Here is a 14,072-nt window from a genome sequence, read left to right as displayed (position 1 = left end):
AATATCTCCTGACCTTTGCACAGAACAATTGGAAAATTCAGATCCAGAAATTCTGTAGGGAGACAGCACGGAAAGGACATTGAGAGAAGCTTTCCCAGGACATTGGGTATTTGTATTATCATCTAGGCAGAAACAGCTGTGGTATGTTAGCCCTCTAGGACAGGGGCGGAGGATGGAAGAAGGGAGGAGGGAGACCAGCGCTGCCCACAGACCACTGCTGTCACTCCCCCGGATGTGATCATCACTGCCAGCTGTCCAGGCTGATGGGCAGGCCGGTAATGATGATTGTCACATTACATTAACTCCAGTGACTGGTGATGCTAGCTCCTGGGCCAGCCTGCTGTCACTAAAATTGCTCCAACCACTGTGAGGACAATGTCACTGTATGGCATCAAAGAGATGGTACGCATTTCCATAAATAAATAAATAAACTCAAGGGGCAGGTTGAGGGCTTGTGCAGAACAAGCTTTCAGCAGGAAAGTACCTTGTTAACTCCCACTTATCATGTAATAGACTAGAGCTGCAATGGGGGGTTTATTTTAAAGGGTTTATTTTTTTGACAATTAACTTTAAGTTCTGTCAAGACAGTCACGTCTTCATTTAACCATTTATTGCAATGAAAATAGGTTTGTCTGGCAGTGTGGTTATATCTGAGGGGGAACTCCTGACCTTGGAGCATGGCTAGCATACAAGGACATACAATAACAAGGCAGGCAGTATAGGATATAAGATCCACTGGTGGCCAGGAATAATTTAAAACATAAAGTCCATAAAGTGGACTTTTTAACAAGCAAGCCAAAAGGCTTCACAGAGCATTGACAACATATTGTAGTGACGATACATAAGACATTATGGATGAGCTGGGGGTGGTGCAAGGTGGCAGCAATTGCACAATACAGGTAAGTCTCACACATCATAAGGTATCATAAGGTATGATGTGTGAGTGTGTGTGTCTGGGTCTGTGAGTGCACACGGTATTCAAGTCCTCTGAAGGGGAAGGCCTGGAACTTAAATGATCACACCTGCAGTTGATTGCGTGAATGACATCAGCTGATGATGTGACACGCTGCTCGGGTGCCCCAGCTTATAGATCGCTTTCATGGCTCACTAAAGACCGTCAGTCATTGTATCTTCTGTGCAGCCGGAGCATCTAAGGGAGATTTACAAATGTGTAGCACATCCACTCCTTTGTGGACAATCAGTCACCCCATACTCTCCACTCAGATGGCTCCAGGAATCAATTCTCTAAAACTGGGCCTCCCTGACAATGTCTTGAATTCATATGAGTCAGCTCAATTGCATATGCTGTGTAAGTTTACAAACCACCTACAGCTTATTTGGCTGACACATGTTGTGGCCAATCAAATCCATTCTCCAGACCAAGTTTATTGCTGCACTTTTAACTCAGGTACAAATTATTGAGATTTCCATGGGAACTGGGTTTGGAAAAAGCAGATAATAACACTGTGTTTTCAAATGCGAACACTGAGTTAAATAAAAGTTCTGCACTGTTGACATAGAATGTGGTATGATTACCTGGGTGTATGCCCAATAAACCAGATGAGAAGACAACGATAATTAGGGTAATTTATTAATTTATGGTGATGGTTTGCTGAGAATTATGACCTTAAAGGCTGTGTCAGTTATACACCACACACTGATACTAATGCTGACTTTTTAAGCCTGTGCTGCTGTAAATGTGCCATAAATCATGAGTTAGTTTGTATGTAACGAAATAAAGAATATTGTAATTGTATTCGATGCCAAAAAGCAGCAAACAATGTGAGTAAGACGCACTGTGTTTGCTGCTTGTGAGCATGGACTTGTAAATGCATTACTTTCTGGAAGACTGATTCAATTATTCTAGGAGGGACAAGCTGGGGGCAGAAAATCATCCACTTAATGCTTCTGGGAACATTTTTCTGATTACCTCAACAAGTCCAAAACTAATTGCCAATGTACCAAATTGCTGACCTGAAACCCACTATGAAAAGTATGGTCCACTCATGAAAATCGAAAGAAAAACTGTTGCATTGACAGAAGCTTAGCTTCTCTTACCTAAATTAACTTTTGATTAACATAGTGTTATGGTCCAGTTTTTGTCTTAGCCTGATTGATTTGAGGTGGCATTGGTAGGAATATGGTAATATCAGTGCCTTGGAATGTAGCTAAATGAAATGCAAAGGGGAAAACAGCAGATTTAGGCCTACTGGGCAGTGGCATCTGCGTGTGTGTTACCACAAATATTTCCTAATATAAACTCAACATTCAGTTGAATTACACTGTTCAATTTGCCTACAACTTGCAATCTGGCATAACCTCAACCGCAGAAGAAACAAATCTTTTAGATTCACAGGCGGTTCTAGCCTGGGGGTGTGGTCAGGTCAGTTAGTCTATTTGGCACTGCCCTTCCTACTCTGCACGACATTCTTATATGGAAGTAAGGACACTTTAAATTACATAACATACCACATATTCACCACAAATGGATAAATAGTGTTTGAAGTTGAACATATAGAATTGAATTCGAGCAATGTAATATGTGTTAATGACACGAACACTGTTTTAACGCAATTTTAATAAACTAGCAACGCAACACCAGCTTTTTTTGCTAACCAGGCATTTGTTATGGCTAGCATCAAACACAATTACAGTGCGTTCACACTGCAGCGGAGCGGGCGGCGCGTGGCGTCGGCTTCCAATTCATTTTCAATGAAACCAGGCGTTGACGCTCGCGTAGGGCATTGTGGGAAGGCGAGCGGAGCGGAGCGGAGCGTTGCAAGTTGGATTTTCTCAACTTTATGTAAATGAGGAGCGTGAAAACGCTAGCGTTGGCCAATCGGATTGGTTTCTTGTTTCTTGTAACGTAGCAACTGTTCGTCATGGTAAACATTTCTAGGTTTGACAATTTCAAGATGGAGGAGAAACTTTTCGTATGTGTCTGCACACCCAGTTCTGTTCAGAACAAAGTTACTAATGTGACGAGCCTGAATTTAAAGATTACATTAAACTAATAATGCATGGTGCATGGTTGCCGATGTCGTCATTGTTCCTAGTGTGTTTTTATAGCCTACTTTTAAATGTAGTCGTCACATTACGTGACTGTTCTGTGCCACTGCTAGCTCGCTAGCCCAGCCTACAAACGACTGGTTGAGTGACCGGTGGCGTAACATGTATTCTACTGTAATCTTGCACTAGTAAAATCTTGCACTTACATAAATGTTGTGTAAAAGTGGTATTTTGATCGATATTGTGAGTACATGAACCCAAATCTGCACGCTTGGCCATGACTACAACAGTGACCTTAGAGAACTACAACTCTGTATTAACTTGTCTAACACGCCCCCGAGCGTGGTGTACTGTGGGAAGGCAAGCGATACAGAGCGTTAAAAAACGCTGCAGTGTGAACGCACTGTTAGTTACACGTGTATTGAAGGTTTTAATAAAACAAATCTAAATTCTGCCATTTTGTTCTCTATGTAATATAAAATGAATGCAACTTGTTTTGAGACTGTCACATCTTATTTTCTGACCCGAAAGTATGATCGATCATTTAGCCAAACTGCTCGGCCATTCGCGCACTCCATGCACCGAGTGAATGTAGAGACAGTGTTGATATTATGTGCGTGCGTGCGCGCGCGTGTGCCTGGCACAAATAGCTATTACGGTTGATTGGTCGCGCGCATATCAACAGTTCAACACAATATTCAATCAGTGCATGGATGAAGTGTGCGTAGTCGAGCTGCGTGGCGAAAAGTTCATATTATTCTGTCTTGCATTAATTTACTCAAAAGAAAAATCGTCTTCCCTCATTCCCGAAGTATACATCACTTTGTCTCTACTTTCTGGGCGAGAGCCTGAGTCTGTGAATTTGGAACGAAGTTCGTTGTTTTAATAGATCATTTTGGACATTTATGAGCCAGTTAAAGCATTCGACTGCACTAAGAGAAAACCGTCGAAAAAAGGTTTGGTGTGCCATTTTTAATGCTACGGCGGTTATTTATTTATTTTGAATTAGCATTAAACCGTAGCTAGCGAGTTGGCCGGATTTTTTCATTGCATGTGCTACTAAATAGATGCTAGCTACTGTAGCACCTGTCAACAACTACATGTTCAAGTTTCGTTAGTGTGGGTTTTTTCACAACTAAATAGCAAAGCTGCATCTGTAACACATGATGAAGATGGGACTTATGTCAAAATTAATCAGTAACTGAGTTATAAAAAGTGCCCACAAGACCAGCTAATTGGCTTGTTGGAACAATATGTCCCCGTGACTTGGCCAACTAGCTTCGCGCATTGTTGTCCTTGGAATGGTGGAAGGTCATTGCCGTCGCAACTAAGTCAGTTTGTGACTCATTCGTTGTTAATTAATTTGCCATACAGTGTGTGCATATGGTTTGAAAGGTCTTAATTTGCTTTCCACAGACATTACTCTTCAACTTGGTGTTATGGATCCAAATAAGCCTCAGTTCCCAGGCCTTCCTGGTGCGAGCCTCATGCCTTGGCTGCAGCCTCAGGGGCGGGGGCAACCGACCGAGGACCCCGCTGTAGGAAGAGCCAGAGGCCTCTTGTTTCAGTCACAGCCACCTGTTGTAGGGAGAGCCAGGGGTTTCACCACCCTGGGTGATACACCACCAATGCTGTATGGAAGAGGAGTGTCTCTCCCTGTGGCTGAGCCTGCTGTTGGTTTCGCCAGGGGGTTGCTAACGCCATCTGATGACGGAGGACTTGGTCGCGCCAGAGGGTTCCTACTTTCTGCAGCTATACCAACAGTCGGAGTTGCTCGAGGGGCACCTCTTCATGGTCCGGAGGTTCCCCCTGTGCAAGCCCCTCCAGGTCAAACCGTCACGCAAGACGTGTCGGAAGAGATGCCAAGTCTGCAAGTTGAAGAGGAGGTAGTGAAGGTGAGTGATGTTTATGGTCTGGGGTTGATGATACTGACTATACAGTCCATTTTTAAGCAAATATGTGACAATGTAATATTGGGACAGGTTCAGATGCCAACCACAGGCCTAGGTTCAACTCTGGTGTCCATGTTCCGGGACATAGGCATAGACCCATGTAAGACGTCATGGGGCCGGGGAGTTCCCCCACTGGGTAAGTATTTAAAAGACCTGAGATGTTAGAAATGTAAGTCGTCTGAGTTCATGCTGGGAAGTGGTTACTTTGATCTCTGAGTGAAAGTTAGACAGAGGGCTGTTGAGTGTTCGGGATGTGGATTATACAGAACATTGGATGAAAGTGGGAAAATGTAAGCGCTTGTGACTGGTTTTAATGGAACAAACCATCTCCGGGAGTTGGTATGCATTAGATTTGCCCTCACAGCTTGTCTCCCAAGTGCACACCATCAACATTTTAAGATGGAATCAAATAGTTATTGATGCTTTTAAAAGATTCAAGGAAGGAGTGCTCTCTGATGTGTGACTGTAAGACATTACATATGTGTGCTGAATCCCTGTGTTCGGTGCAGGGAGAGGGGCAGTCGAGTTCAAACAGACAGCCCCTGAGTGTTTGGTCGCCGTCCCAAAGGGGGACGGACAACTTGAGGAGGCGATGGGGAGAGGCAGCAGGTATGAGACTGGGAGACCACAACATGTTTGTGCAGCTTATATTCTCTCCTAATGTCAAGACGGGACCAACTGCTTCGGTCCTCGAAAGCTTGGCAGTAATGGATGTTGTGGAGTGCATCATTCATACAGAGTACATTATGATCCTTTTCCTATACATCCCTTACATGACTTTATATAATTTTTGAATGATGTCTTTTTGACCTACATCTATGGTTTCAGGCTAGTGGGGATGGAGTCATGCTTTCATTGTTACTATTTCATTTTCATGAAATGTATGAGAGGCTGTCGTAGACCTATCAATTGCACGTACAATTCCTGGATATTTCCTTTTTCGAAATAAATGCAAAAACACTTACTGTGATTACTGCTGTGTACTTATAGATCAGAGTTATAGAAAATAAATGTCAAGTTAGATGCTATAATACGATTAGTTATTATATACCAGTCATTTAGACCAGCCTTTCAATGGTTTTAGTGGTAGGTTATATGTCTGTGGTTTGAGCCCTTGACTGCAGATGGCATGAGGTCGCCGGTTCAAATTCTACCACAGTACTGTACTTCGAATCGGGACAAAAGCATCAAAATGAATACATTACATTTCAGGTCTACATATATGAATAGATAAATAGTACAACGTGTTTGTATGCAGCTTCACTGGCAGTGGTGCGCAATCTAAGATGGTGGGGATCGGAAGAGCAGGAATGCCACCGATGGGTGTAGGGAGAGGGCACACTGTGGCAGCTGCTCTCCCCCCTGGCCCTACCCTGCTTCCTGCCCCTGCTGCCTCCCTTACGCCCCCTCCCTCCACCCCGGACGAGGCCCTGCAGCCCCCTGGTAGCTCACCATCCAAGGGCGAATTGAAGATCGAGGCTAATTGGTAATAAGCACACAGTATAATTACAAAACGTGGCTTATGCTGCAATCTTTAAGTAAACATATAAATGACCAATAGTTACAGTTAAATCCTCCTGAATTGAATTGGGGGTGGGGGGGTTGTGTGTGTTGAACAAATGTTTCTCTTCTTGCAGTGCTCCACTGCATAAGGCTGGCACAAAAGGAACTCCGTTGACCATAGGGTCCAACCACATCCCCATAGCCTGCCGGAATGAGGCAGTCTATCAATACCACGTCACTTTCACGTCAGTATGGAAAATAAAACGCTTTAGCATGGTTATCGTCTTAATTCTCAATATCAATCATTAACTGTTGTAAACGTTCTTGGCTCTAAAATGCAAATGCCTGGCGGGCTAGTGGAGGTAGGGGACCGTGGACCTGGGTGGATAAGATATGTAAATTCCTGTCACTTGAATATTCATTTTCAGACCAAATGTGGAATCCATGGGAATGCGGTTTGGCATGATGAAAGAACACCGCTCGACCACCGGGGAGGTTGTGGCGTTTGACGGCTCGATTATCTACCTCCCTGTGCGGCTCGATGAGGTAGGTGCCATTCCCATGCATTACCCATGAGCGGCTGAGATCTGGATGGCAAAACACCGCCCGAGCTTTGTGCTTCAGCGGGTCAAACTGCATCTCCTTGTGTGTGTGAAGAGAACGTTTGAACCCGTTTGCGTCACTGTTTCACTCGGAACAACTGATGTCAACCAGTGAAGAGAATAACAGCGTCCTGTCAAACGTTCCCCATGTTCTCCACCAGGTGGTTAACCTAAAGAGTGAGAGACGGACCGACAACCAGGAGATTGCGATCAAAATCCAGATGACTAAGATTTTGCCGCCCAGCTCAGATCTCTGCATCCCTTTTTATAACGTGGTGCTGAGGAGGTAGGTCGGGGAGGGATGCATACTAGCTCAGTAGTAGAGCATTAGCCCTAGATGTCGCTTTATATGAAAGCTTCTGCTAAATTAACACTGAATACAGCGTGGCCACCTCATTAATCAACATCTGACCTCACAGCAGTCCAAGAAATTCAGAAGCTGGTCTAAGAAATAAGGGAACTACGGTCTATTCTCTGCGGGAAAGCTGTGTTGAGAGCAACCGTGTTGTCTTTAATTAGCTAATTTCTTTCCTCTTTGTTCACCACGAGGAGTCAAATTCAATGTGTTCGCTAAGTAGCTTCAAGCTAAAACAGGCTCCCTTGAGAGAGGCCTCTACTGTTTTGTACAAAGCCAGACTTCTTTTGAAATGGTGTACTTCCTCTAAATCCTAAAAACCCTTCACTAAAGAACTAATTATCCTTATCAAATATGTAACCTTTTCCAAAAACAGATTTGATTTCTGTTCCAATATGTTCAATTAGGGTTACAAGCAAGACTTTCATCTCCCCTCCTTCTCCCTTGTGTTTTGTCAAGGATAATGAAGATACTGGGACTGAAGTTAGTCGGCCGGAATCATTACGATCCAGAAAGCGCAGTCATTCTAGGAAAACATCGGTGAGCACTTGATTTGGATTTCTCCTTTTAACCCCCCCCCCCCCCCCCCCCCTCAGAGAGAACTTGTCTGCTTTTGTAACGTCCAGGAGACTGATGTGCTCACTCCAACCCCCCTGGTGTGTGTCTGCTCTCCCAGGCTGCAGGTGTGGCCGGGGTACTCCTCGTGCATCAAGCACACGGACGGAGGGCTGTATCTATCCGTGGACGTGTCGCACAAAGTCCTGAGGAACGACTCGGTCCTCGATGTCATGTACGATGCACCCTATTCACACTGATGTCGTGGCAGCTCCGTGAATAGCTACTTCTGAAATTTCGCATCTCAGTGATTCTGCACTGTGGATCTTATTCATGACGCAACTCCTTTTTTTCTTTTTCTTCCTGGAATGCTTTTGTTGTGACGGCCATCACTGGGGTTTAGATATACGGGTTGTATGTTCATGCAACATTGAACAAGCATTGTGTCTGTACCAAGTTAGGGTTAGTCACACATTTCAAGACGGCTTATTCACTGGCATCCATAATTGAACACTCAACACAATATGCTCCCACAGAGTACTGATTTAGAAAACGCACACTCCCAGCACTTTGAAACCACTTTGAGAGCCTGTAGCCAGCCTGAAAAGTGTCTGAAAGGCCATTGAGGGCGACTTGTTAGGCTGCTGGAGAAGGACTTGAAGGTGTGAAGAGATGACCTTTGGCTTTCGCAGGAACGTGATCTACCAGCAGAGCCGGGAGAGCTTTCAGGACGAGTGCACCAAGGAGCTGATCGGCAGCATCATCATCACCCGTTACAACAACCGCACGTACCGCATCGATGACATTGAGTGGAGCAAGTCCCCCAAGGACACCTTCACCATGGTTGATGGCTCCCAGACCAGCTTCATAGACTACTACAGGTAACGCTGTGGAGGCTCACGACCAACAACGACCAAGTGAGAAGTCGGGACAGTCGGGACATTTTAGTTTCCTTTTTATTCCTTTTATTTTTTTTGTATTTAGTTCTATATGTCCTCGAGGGGGTTTAGGTCGGTTAATTCTATGCACATCTCTTGAAGCCCTCTGTGACATGGCTTGTAAAAAAAAAAATACATAAAAAGGCTACACAAATAAAATTATTTGATCTACCGTAGTGTTTTCATGTAAATATTTGGATGTAATGATAATGTGAAGGTGTTTCGGTACTTGTGAACAGCAAAAACTATGGCATAACCATAAAAGAGATGGACCAACCAATGCTTGTTCATCGTCCAAAAGAGAGATCCAAACCCGGTGGGAAGGTAATGTGTCACCTTTCAGAATCTATTAAGATCAAGGTTAGGATAGACAACGGCTTGGTTTGATATGTGTAGTTTTGTGATCTCTGGGGGAGGGGGAATTCTAGTCCTCGTGGCTATGTCTAGGAATAGAATGCCACCTTGTGGCATGTGTAAGTATTGAAATTGGTCTCTGCTTATGTCGCTTACTAAATGCAGGAAAACCAGTGTCATATACCTTTTTTCCCCCTGTTTTTATGTTTTTAAGGAATAACTAACCTTTGCCCTTACAGCAAGTCATCACAGGCGAGATCCTGCTCCTCCCTGAGCTCTCCTTCATGACGGGCATCCCTGACAAAATGAGAAAGGACTTCCGCGCCATGAAGGTAAAGTAATTGTGTGAGCGGTGAAGCGTGCTCGGCCCTGTGGGCTATTCCTAGACTTCCATCCAGACAATCCATGAAGCACAGCCATTAGAAGTAAGGTGCGGTACAATAACTGAGGATGTAAAGGGGGGGGTGGGGGGTGGGAGAGAGAGAAAAATAAAGAAACATTTAGTGAGCAAAGAGGGTTGTCTCTGCGCTCGTAGGACCTGACGATGCACATCAACGTGAGCGCGGAGCAGCACACTCAGTCTCTGAAACAGCTCCTGAAGAACATTAGAGGCAGCCCTGAGGCCTTGACCGAGCTGGCTCGCTGGGGCCTGGACATCGGCATGGACATCATGGTGGTATGGCCTGGTCCCTGCGCACACACACAAACACACTATGTATATGTATCTATCTACACATCTCAACACTTTTACTGTATTTAATCCTACTCCACCGACCTTGGGCAATGCTGAACAGTTGCCATTAAAAAAAGTTAATGATAATTCATTTAATTTCATAATTTTGTTTAAAGTTTTTGCATTGTCACCAAGTAGAAACCTTGTAGTGTTCTGTTTACAGATTGTTGATTAGTTAAGAGTAGCTTTTATTAGTAGAGGTAATTAAGAAATAATTTGCCGTACTGACAAGGGAAGTCCAAACAGAATAGGAAAAAATAGTTCTCTCCCCCCCCCCTCAAGGTTAAAGGACGGGTGTGTACCCTCGGCTTTGATTTTACAAGCACTCAAGACCAATTTGCCATTTGTGGGTGGTCATGCATATGGGCCTTGGTCTTGGTTTCTTTTGTGCTTGTCCTTTTGTTCCAGACCCAGGGAAGGAGTCTGCCCCTGGAGACCATCTGTCTGCAGTCCGCATCCTTCGTCACCGGCGCTGATGTCAACTGGTCCAGAGAGGTTGTCAGGGATGCTTCCATCAGCTGTGTAAGTCTGGACGGGGGGGGGGGACTACAGCACTGCCACCTCTGGGGAAGAGCGGGCTGTGCTGGCGCTGAAGTCTGGGATGAGTTTGTTAAGGACGGTAGGGACATTGGTAAATGATACTTAGGAAGAGGGGGGGGGGGGGGGGGAGAGACAGCCCAAGGCGCCTTTTGTCACTGGGTCTTTGTAGGAAGCGTATGTGTTTGATGTCTCGCTGAGCGGTCGGTCACAGCTGTAAGCGAGGACACGGTTCTCGTCTTTTCCGGCCTGATCATAATTGGAGTTGCTAGCACTCGGGCCCTGTCAAGGACACCTGCAGCTGTGTCTGTTCTCAACCTCCCAACTAGTCTGAATAAGACTAGGATAAGCTCTGGATAGCAGCGTCTGCAAAAAAATTACAAAATGATATCTCTCCCACCACCACCACCACCTCCTTTCACTCCCTGTTTTAACTGGCAGATCCCCATGAACTGCTGGGCCATCTTCTTCCCCCGGCGCTGTGCAGAGCAGGTGGAGGAGCTGGTGGCCACCTTCGGTAAGGTGGCTGGCCCCATGGGCATCCGCCTGAACCGGCCCGTCCGCGTGGAGCTCAGGGATGACCGCACCGAGACCTACGTCAAGAGCATCCACTCCCAGCTCACCAGCGAGGTAAACACCCTTGTTTTGTTGCTTTGGGCCTGTTACTTAGAAGGTCAAAGAGTCCCCCAAAGTGTTATGAATAAATATAACGATTTCATTTTTTCTTTGGTTGAATTAGTAAAGCCCTGTGCTTGTTTTTTGTGTTTTTTCCAGCCCAGTTTGCAGATGGTAGTGTGCATCATTACAGGCAACAGAGACGACCTTTACAGTGCTATCAAGAAGCTGTGCTGTGCCCAGAGTCCTGTCCCCTCTCAGGTTTGTTTCCTGTGGTGTAAAAAACCCCCACCTCAAACCTTAACCTCCAAAAAATCTCGACAACTCATGTCTAATCGATGAGAAGGGCCTTTCTGAGAATGGCAAGACAGTAGCAGAACGTGTAGGGGTGTAACTTGTAGAAGGATGTCAAAACCGACCAATGGGTTACTATCAGGTGGATGTGTCTTGTCGTCTTGCGGGTTGCCGATGGTTACTGTTGTAACTGATGGCTCCTGGCACATCTCTTACAAGGTCATCAACGCCCGGACCATCTCTCAACCCCAAAAGCTGAGGAGCATCGCCCAGAAGATCATGCTGCAGATGAACTGCAAACTGGGAGGAGAGCTGTGGACCGTGAATGTCCCTCTCGTGAGTCCTCCTCTCTGCTCGATCCAGAAGGTACCGCTTTTATGTTTTTTGTAGAGCTGAGAGCTGACTCTGCATCATCCTGACAGAAACACCTGATGGTGATTGGAGTTGACGTTCACCACGACGCCAGCAGGAAACACCAGTCTGTCATGGGATTCGTTGCCAGTCTGAACAGGTAGTCAGCCAGACACATACAGCTTGTATGCACTGCATCCCATATTGGCCTAGAAGGTTCTGGGCACAGCCTTTCCCCTAAATTAAATACATTGAGGCTGAGCCAAGGACATCTCACTATATTGCCAGGAATCTCAGTCTGTATGTGCGTTCCAATGATGGTTTACGCAAAGGCTCATGGGTAATCAATCGACTTCCCCCCCCCCCAACAGTCTCCTAACCAGGTGGTACTCAAGAGTGACCTTTCAGATGCCTCATGAGGAGATCATCAACGGTTTCCGCGTGTGTCTGCTGGCGGCACTGCAGAAGTATTATGAGGTAGGCAACACAGGAGCATGAATACCTCTGGTACGTCGACGTGTACAGTAATAATATTAAACATGTACTCGGATGTTAACGGCGTGCTAATAACCCCCCCCCCCCCAGGCAAACCACAGCTTCCCAGAGAAGATCGTTGTGTACCGTGACGGGGTGTCGGACGGGCAGCTCAAGATGGTGGAGCTGTACGAGGTCCCACAGCTGTTCAAATGCTTCGAGGCGTTGCCCAACTACGAGCCCAAGCTGACCTTCATCGTGGTCCAGAAGCGCATCAGCACCACACTGTACTCGTGCAGCGGAGACCGCTTTGGCACCTCTCTGCCCGGCACGGTGCTGGACCACACAGTCACCAACAGGGAATGGTGAGTGGAGGTGTCGTGCCTCAACAACAAAAAAGGGGGGGGGAAGCGTCCGCCTGAAGTAATGGAATGCCGCAACACGTGACCAGAGGCTTTGTTCATTTTCATTTCAATAAACGGTACAAATACCGTGTTCATTTGGCAGACACTTTGAGCCAAAACGCCATACAGCGGGGATTCCAACCTGTGACCTCTATCTGCAGAACAGTGCTCTACCACTGAGCTTTACCCTAACGAGTTAATTTTTAACTCTTTCATCCAAAACAGCGTATAGAGGGTGTGGGGCTGTTAACCCATGTAGGCAATTTCCTCCCACTGTCCATGTGTCTGGGCCTCCTCATACACTCATGTTTTCCTCCCCAGGGTGGATTTCTACCTGATGGCTCATCAAGTCCGGCAGGGCTGCGGTCTTCCAACACACTACATTTCTGTGTACAACTCAGCAAAACTCACTCCAGACCACATGCAAAGGTGATGTCAATGGTTGTGTGTCAGGGGCTCTCTAATCCTGTACCTGGAGAGCTTGCCTGTTTTTGCTCCCACCAGTTATTTGACCTGATTCAACGCTAGTTACCTCATCAACCGGCTAATTCTTAGAATTGGGTGTGCTAGATTAGTGTTGGAGGTAAAACCTTCAGGGAGGTAGCTCTCTAGGAACAGGGTTGGAGAGCCCTGCGATTGTGGAACGCTTCAAATTGGTCATCGTTGTTGGGTGAGTGGCTGCTCACGGTAGCCTATGTGCTGCACGTTGGTGGTTGAGTGGCTATGTTAGTTTACATTCAGGTTACATTCTTTGTTTCATTCCGATGATAAAACTTCTGCCCCAGGCTGACCTTCAAGATGTGCCACATGTACTGGAATTGGCCCGGGACCATCCGTGTACCAGCGCCCTGCAAATACGCGCACAAACTGGCCTTCCTGTCAGGCCAGTACCTCCACACGGAGCCAGCCATCCAGTTGGCCGACAAACTGTTCTTCCTCTAGCCAAGGAAAGTGTGTGAAGGAGAGTAAATGAGTAAATCATAATCCTGAGGGCCTTGGTGGTAGCAACAAATATATTTTTTTATTTTGTGTTTGTTCACTGCTATTACAATCAAACATTGCTTTTGAGATCATTACTCTGCAGGTAATCATCGATTAGTCCAGAATCCTTAAATCCAAGTTCTATTTAAGGAGCCATTGACGCCAGAAGAGTTTGATTTTTGTAATGTAGTGACATTGCTGTTGCAAAAAATAAAACCGTTCTTAAAGTAAAGAAAAAAAAGTTGTTTCTTCCTCACATGCACTTCGATGTCAGAAGTATGGGGACATTTGTAGTTGGGTGAATTCCAAATCCCTGTCCTTGAAGCAAATAAGAGCTGGACGTGAAGCGAACACGAATGACACGTTAGAAGATTTAGTGCAAACCCCGCAATCTGGCCCTAACCGGAAGTTTAGT

General features: G+C 45.7%; 1 protein-coding gene across 4 annotated transcripts; it reads left to right on the top strand.

Annotated features, from left to right (window-relative positions):
- The first annotated feature begins 2,180 nt into the window (after nt 1–2,180).
- Nucleotides 2,181–13,878, top strand: piwil2 (piwi-like RNA-mediated gene silencing 2). 4 transcript variants are annotated; one of them, XM_062451484.1, is made up of 23 exons: nt 2,181–2,383; nt 4,426–4,904; nt 4,992–5,097; nt 5,471–5,570; nt 6,220–6,447; nt 6,599–6,709; nt 6,893–7,010; nt 7,228–7,352; nt 7,881–7,961; nt 8,098–8,211; nt 8,669–8,857; nt 9,154–9,238; nt 9,508–9,600; nt 9,804–9,944; nt 10,410–10,523; nt 10,980–11,168; nt 11,313–11,414; nt 11,667–11,783; nt 11,870–11,958; nt 12,170–12,275; nt 12,384–12,637; nt 12,998–13,105; nt 13,462–13,878. In XM_062451484.1, exons 2-23 carry the CDS (start codon nt 4,449–4,451, stop codon nt 13,616–13,618), a joined length of 3,183 nt encoding a protein of 1,060 aa, XP_062307468.1. In that variant the 5' UTR covers nt 2,181–2,383; nt 4,426–4,448; the 3' UTR covers nt 13,619–13,878. The 4 variants fall into 4 exon arrangements, with proteins under 4 accessions (XP_062307468.1, XP_062307469.1, XP_062307467.1 ...); XM_062451485.1 differs by lacking the exon at nt 2,181–2,383 and adding an exon at nt 2,420–2,440; XM_062451483.1 differs by lacking the exon at nt 2,181–2,383 and adding an exon at nt 3,675–3,965.
- Nucleotides 13,879–14,072: the final 194 nt, after the last annotated feature.

Source organism: Osmerus eperlanus, chromosome 25 (genome assembly GCF_963692335.1).
Source record: "Osmerus eperlanus chromosome 25, fOsmEpe2.1, whole genome shotgun sequence".
Classification (NCBI taxonomy): Eukaryota; Metazoa; Chordata; class Actinopteri; order Osmeriformes; family Osmeridae; genus Osmerus; species Osmerus eperlanus.
Note: the sequence above shows the minus strand (reverse complement) of the source record. Positions and strands in the feature narration are given on the sequence as shown.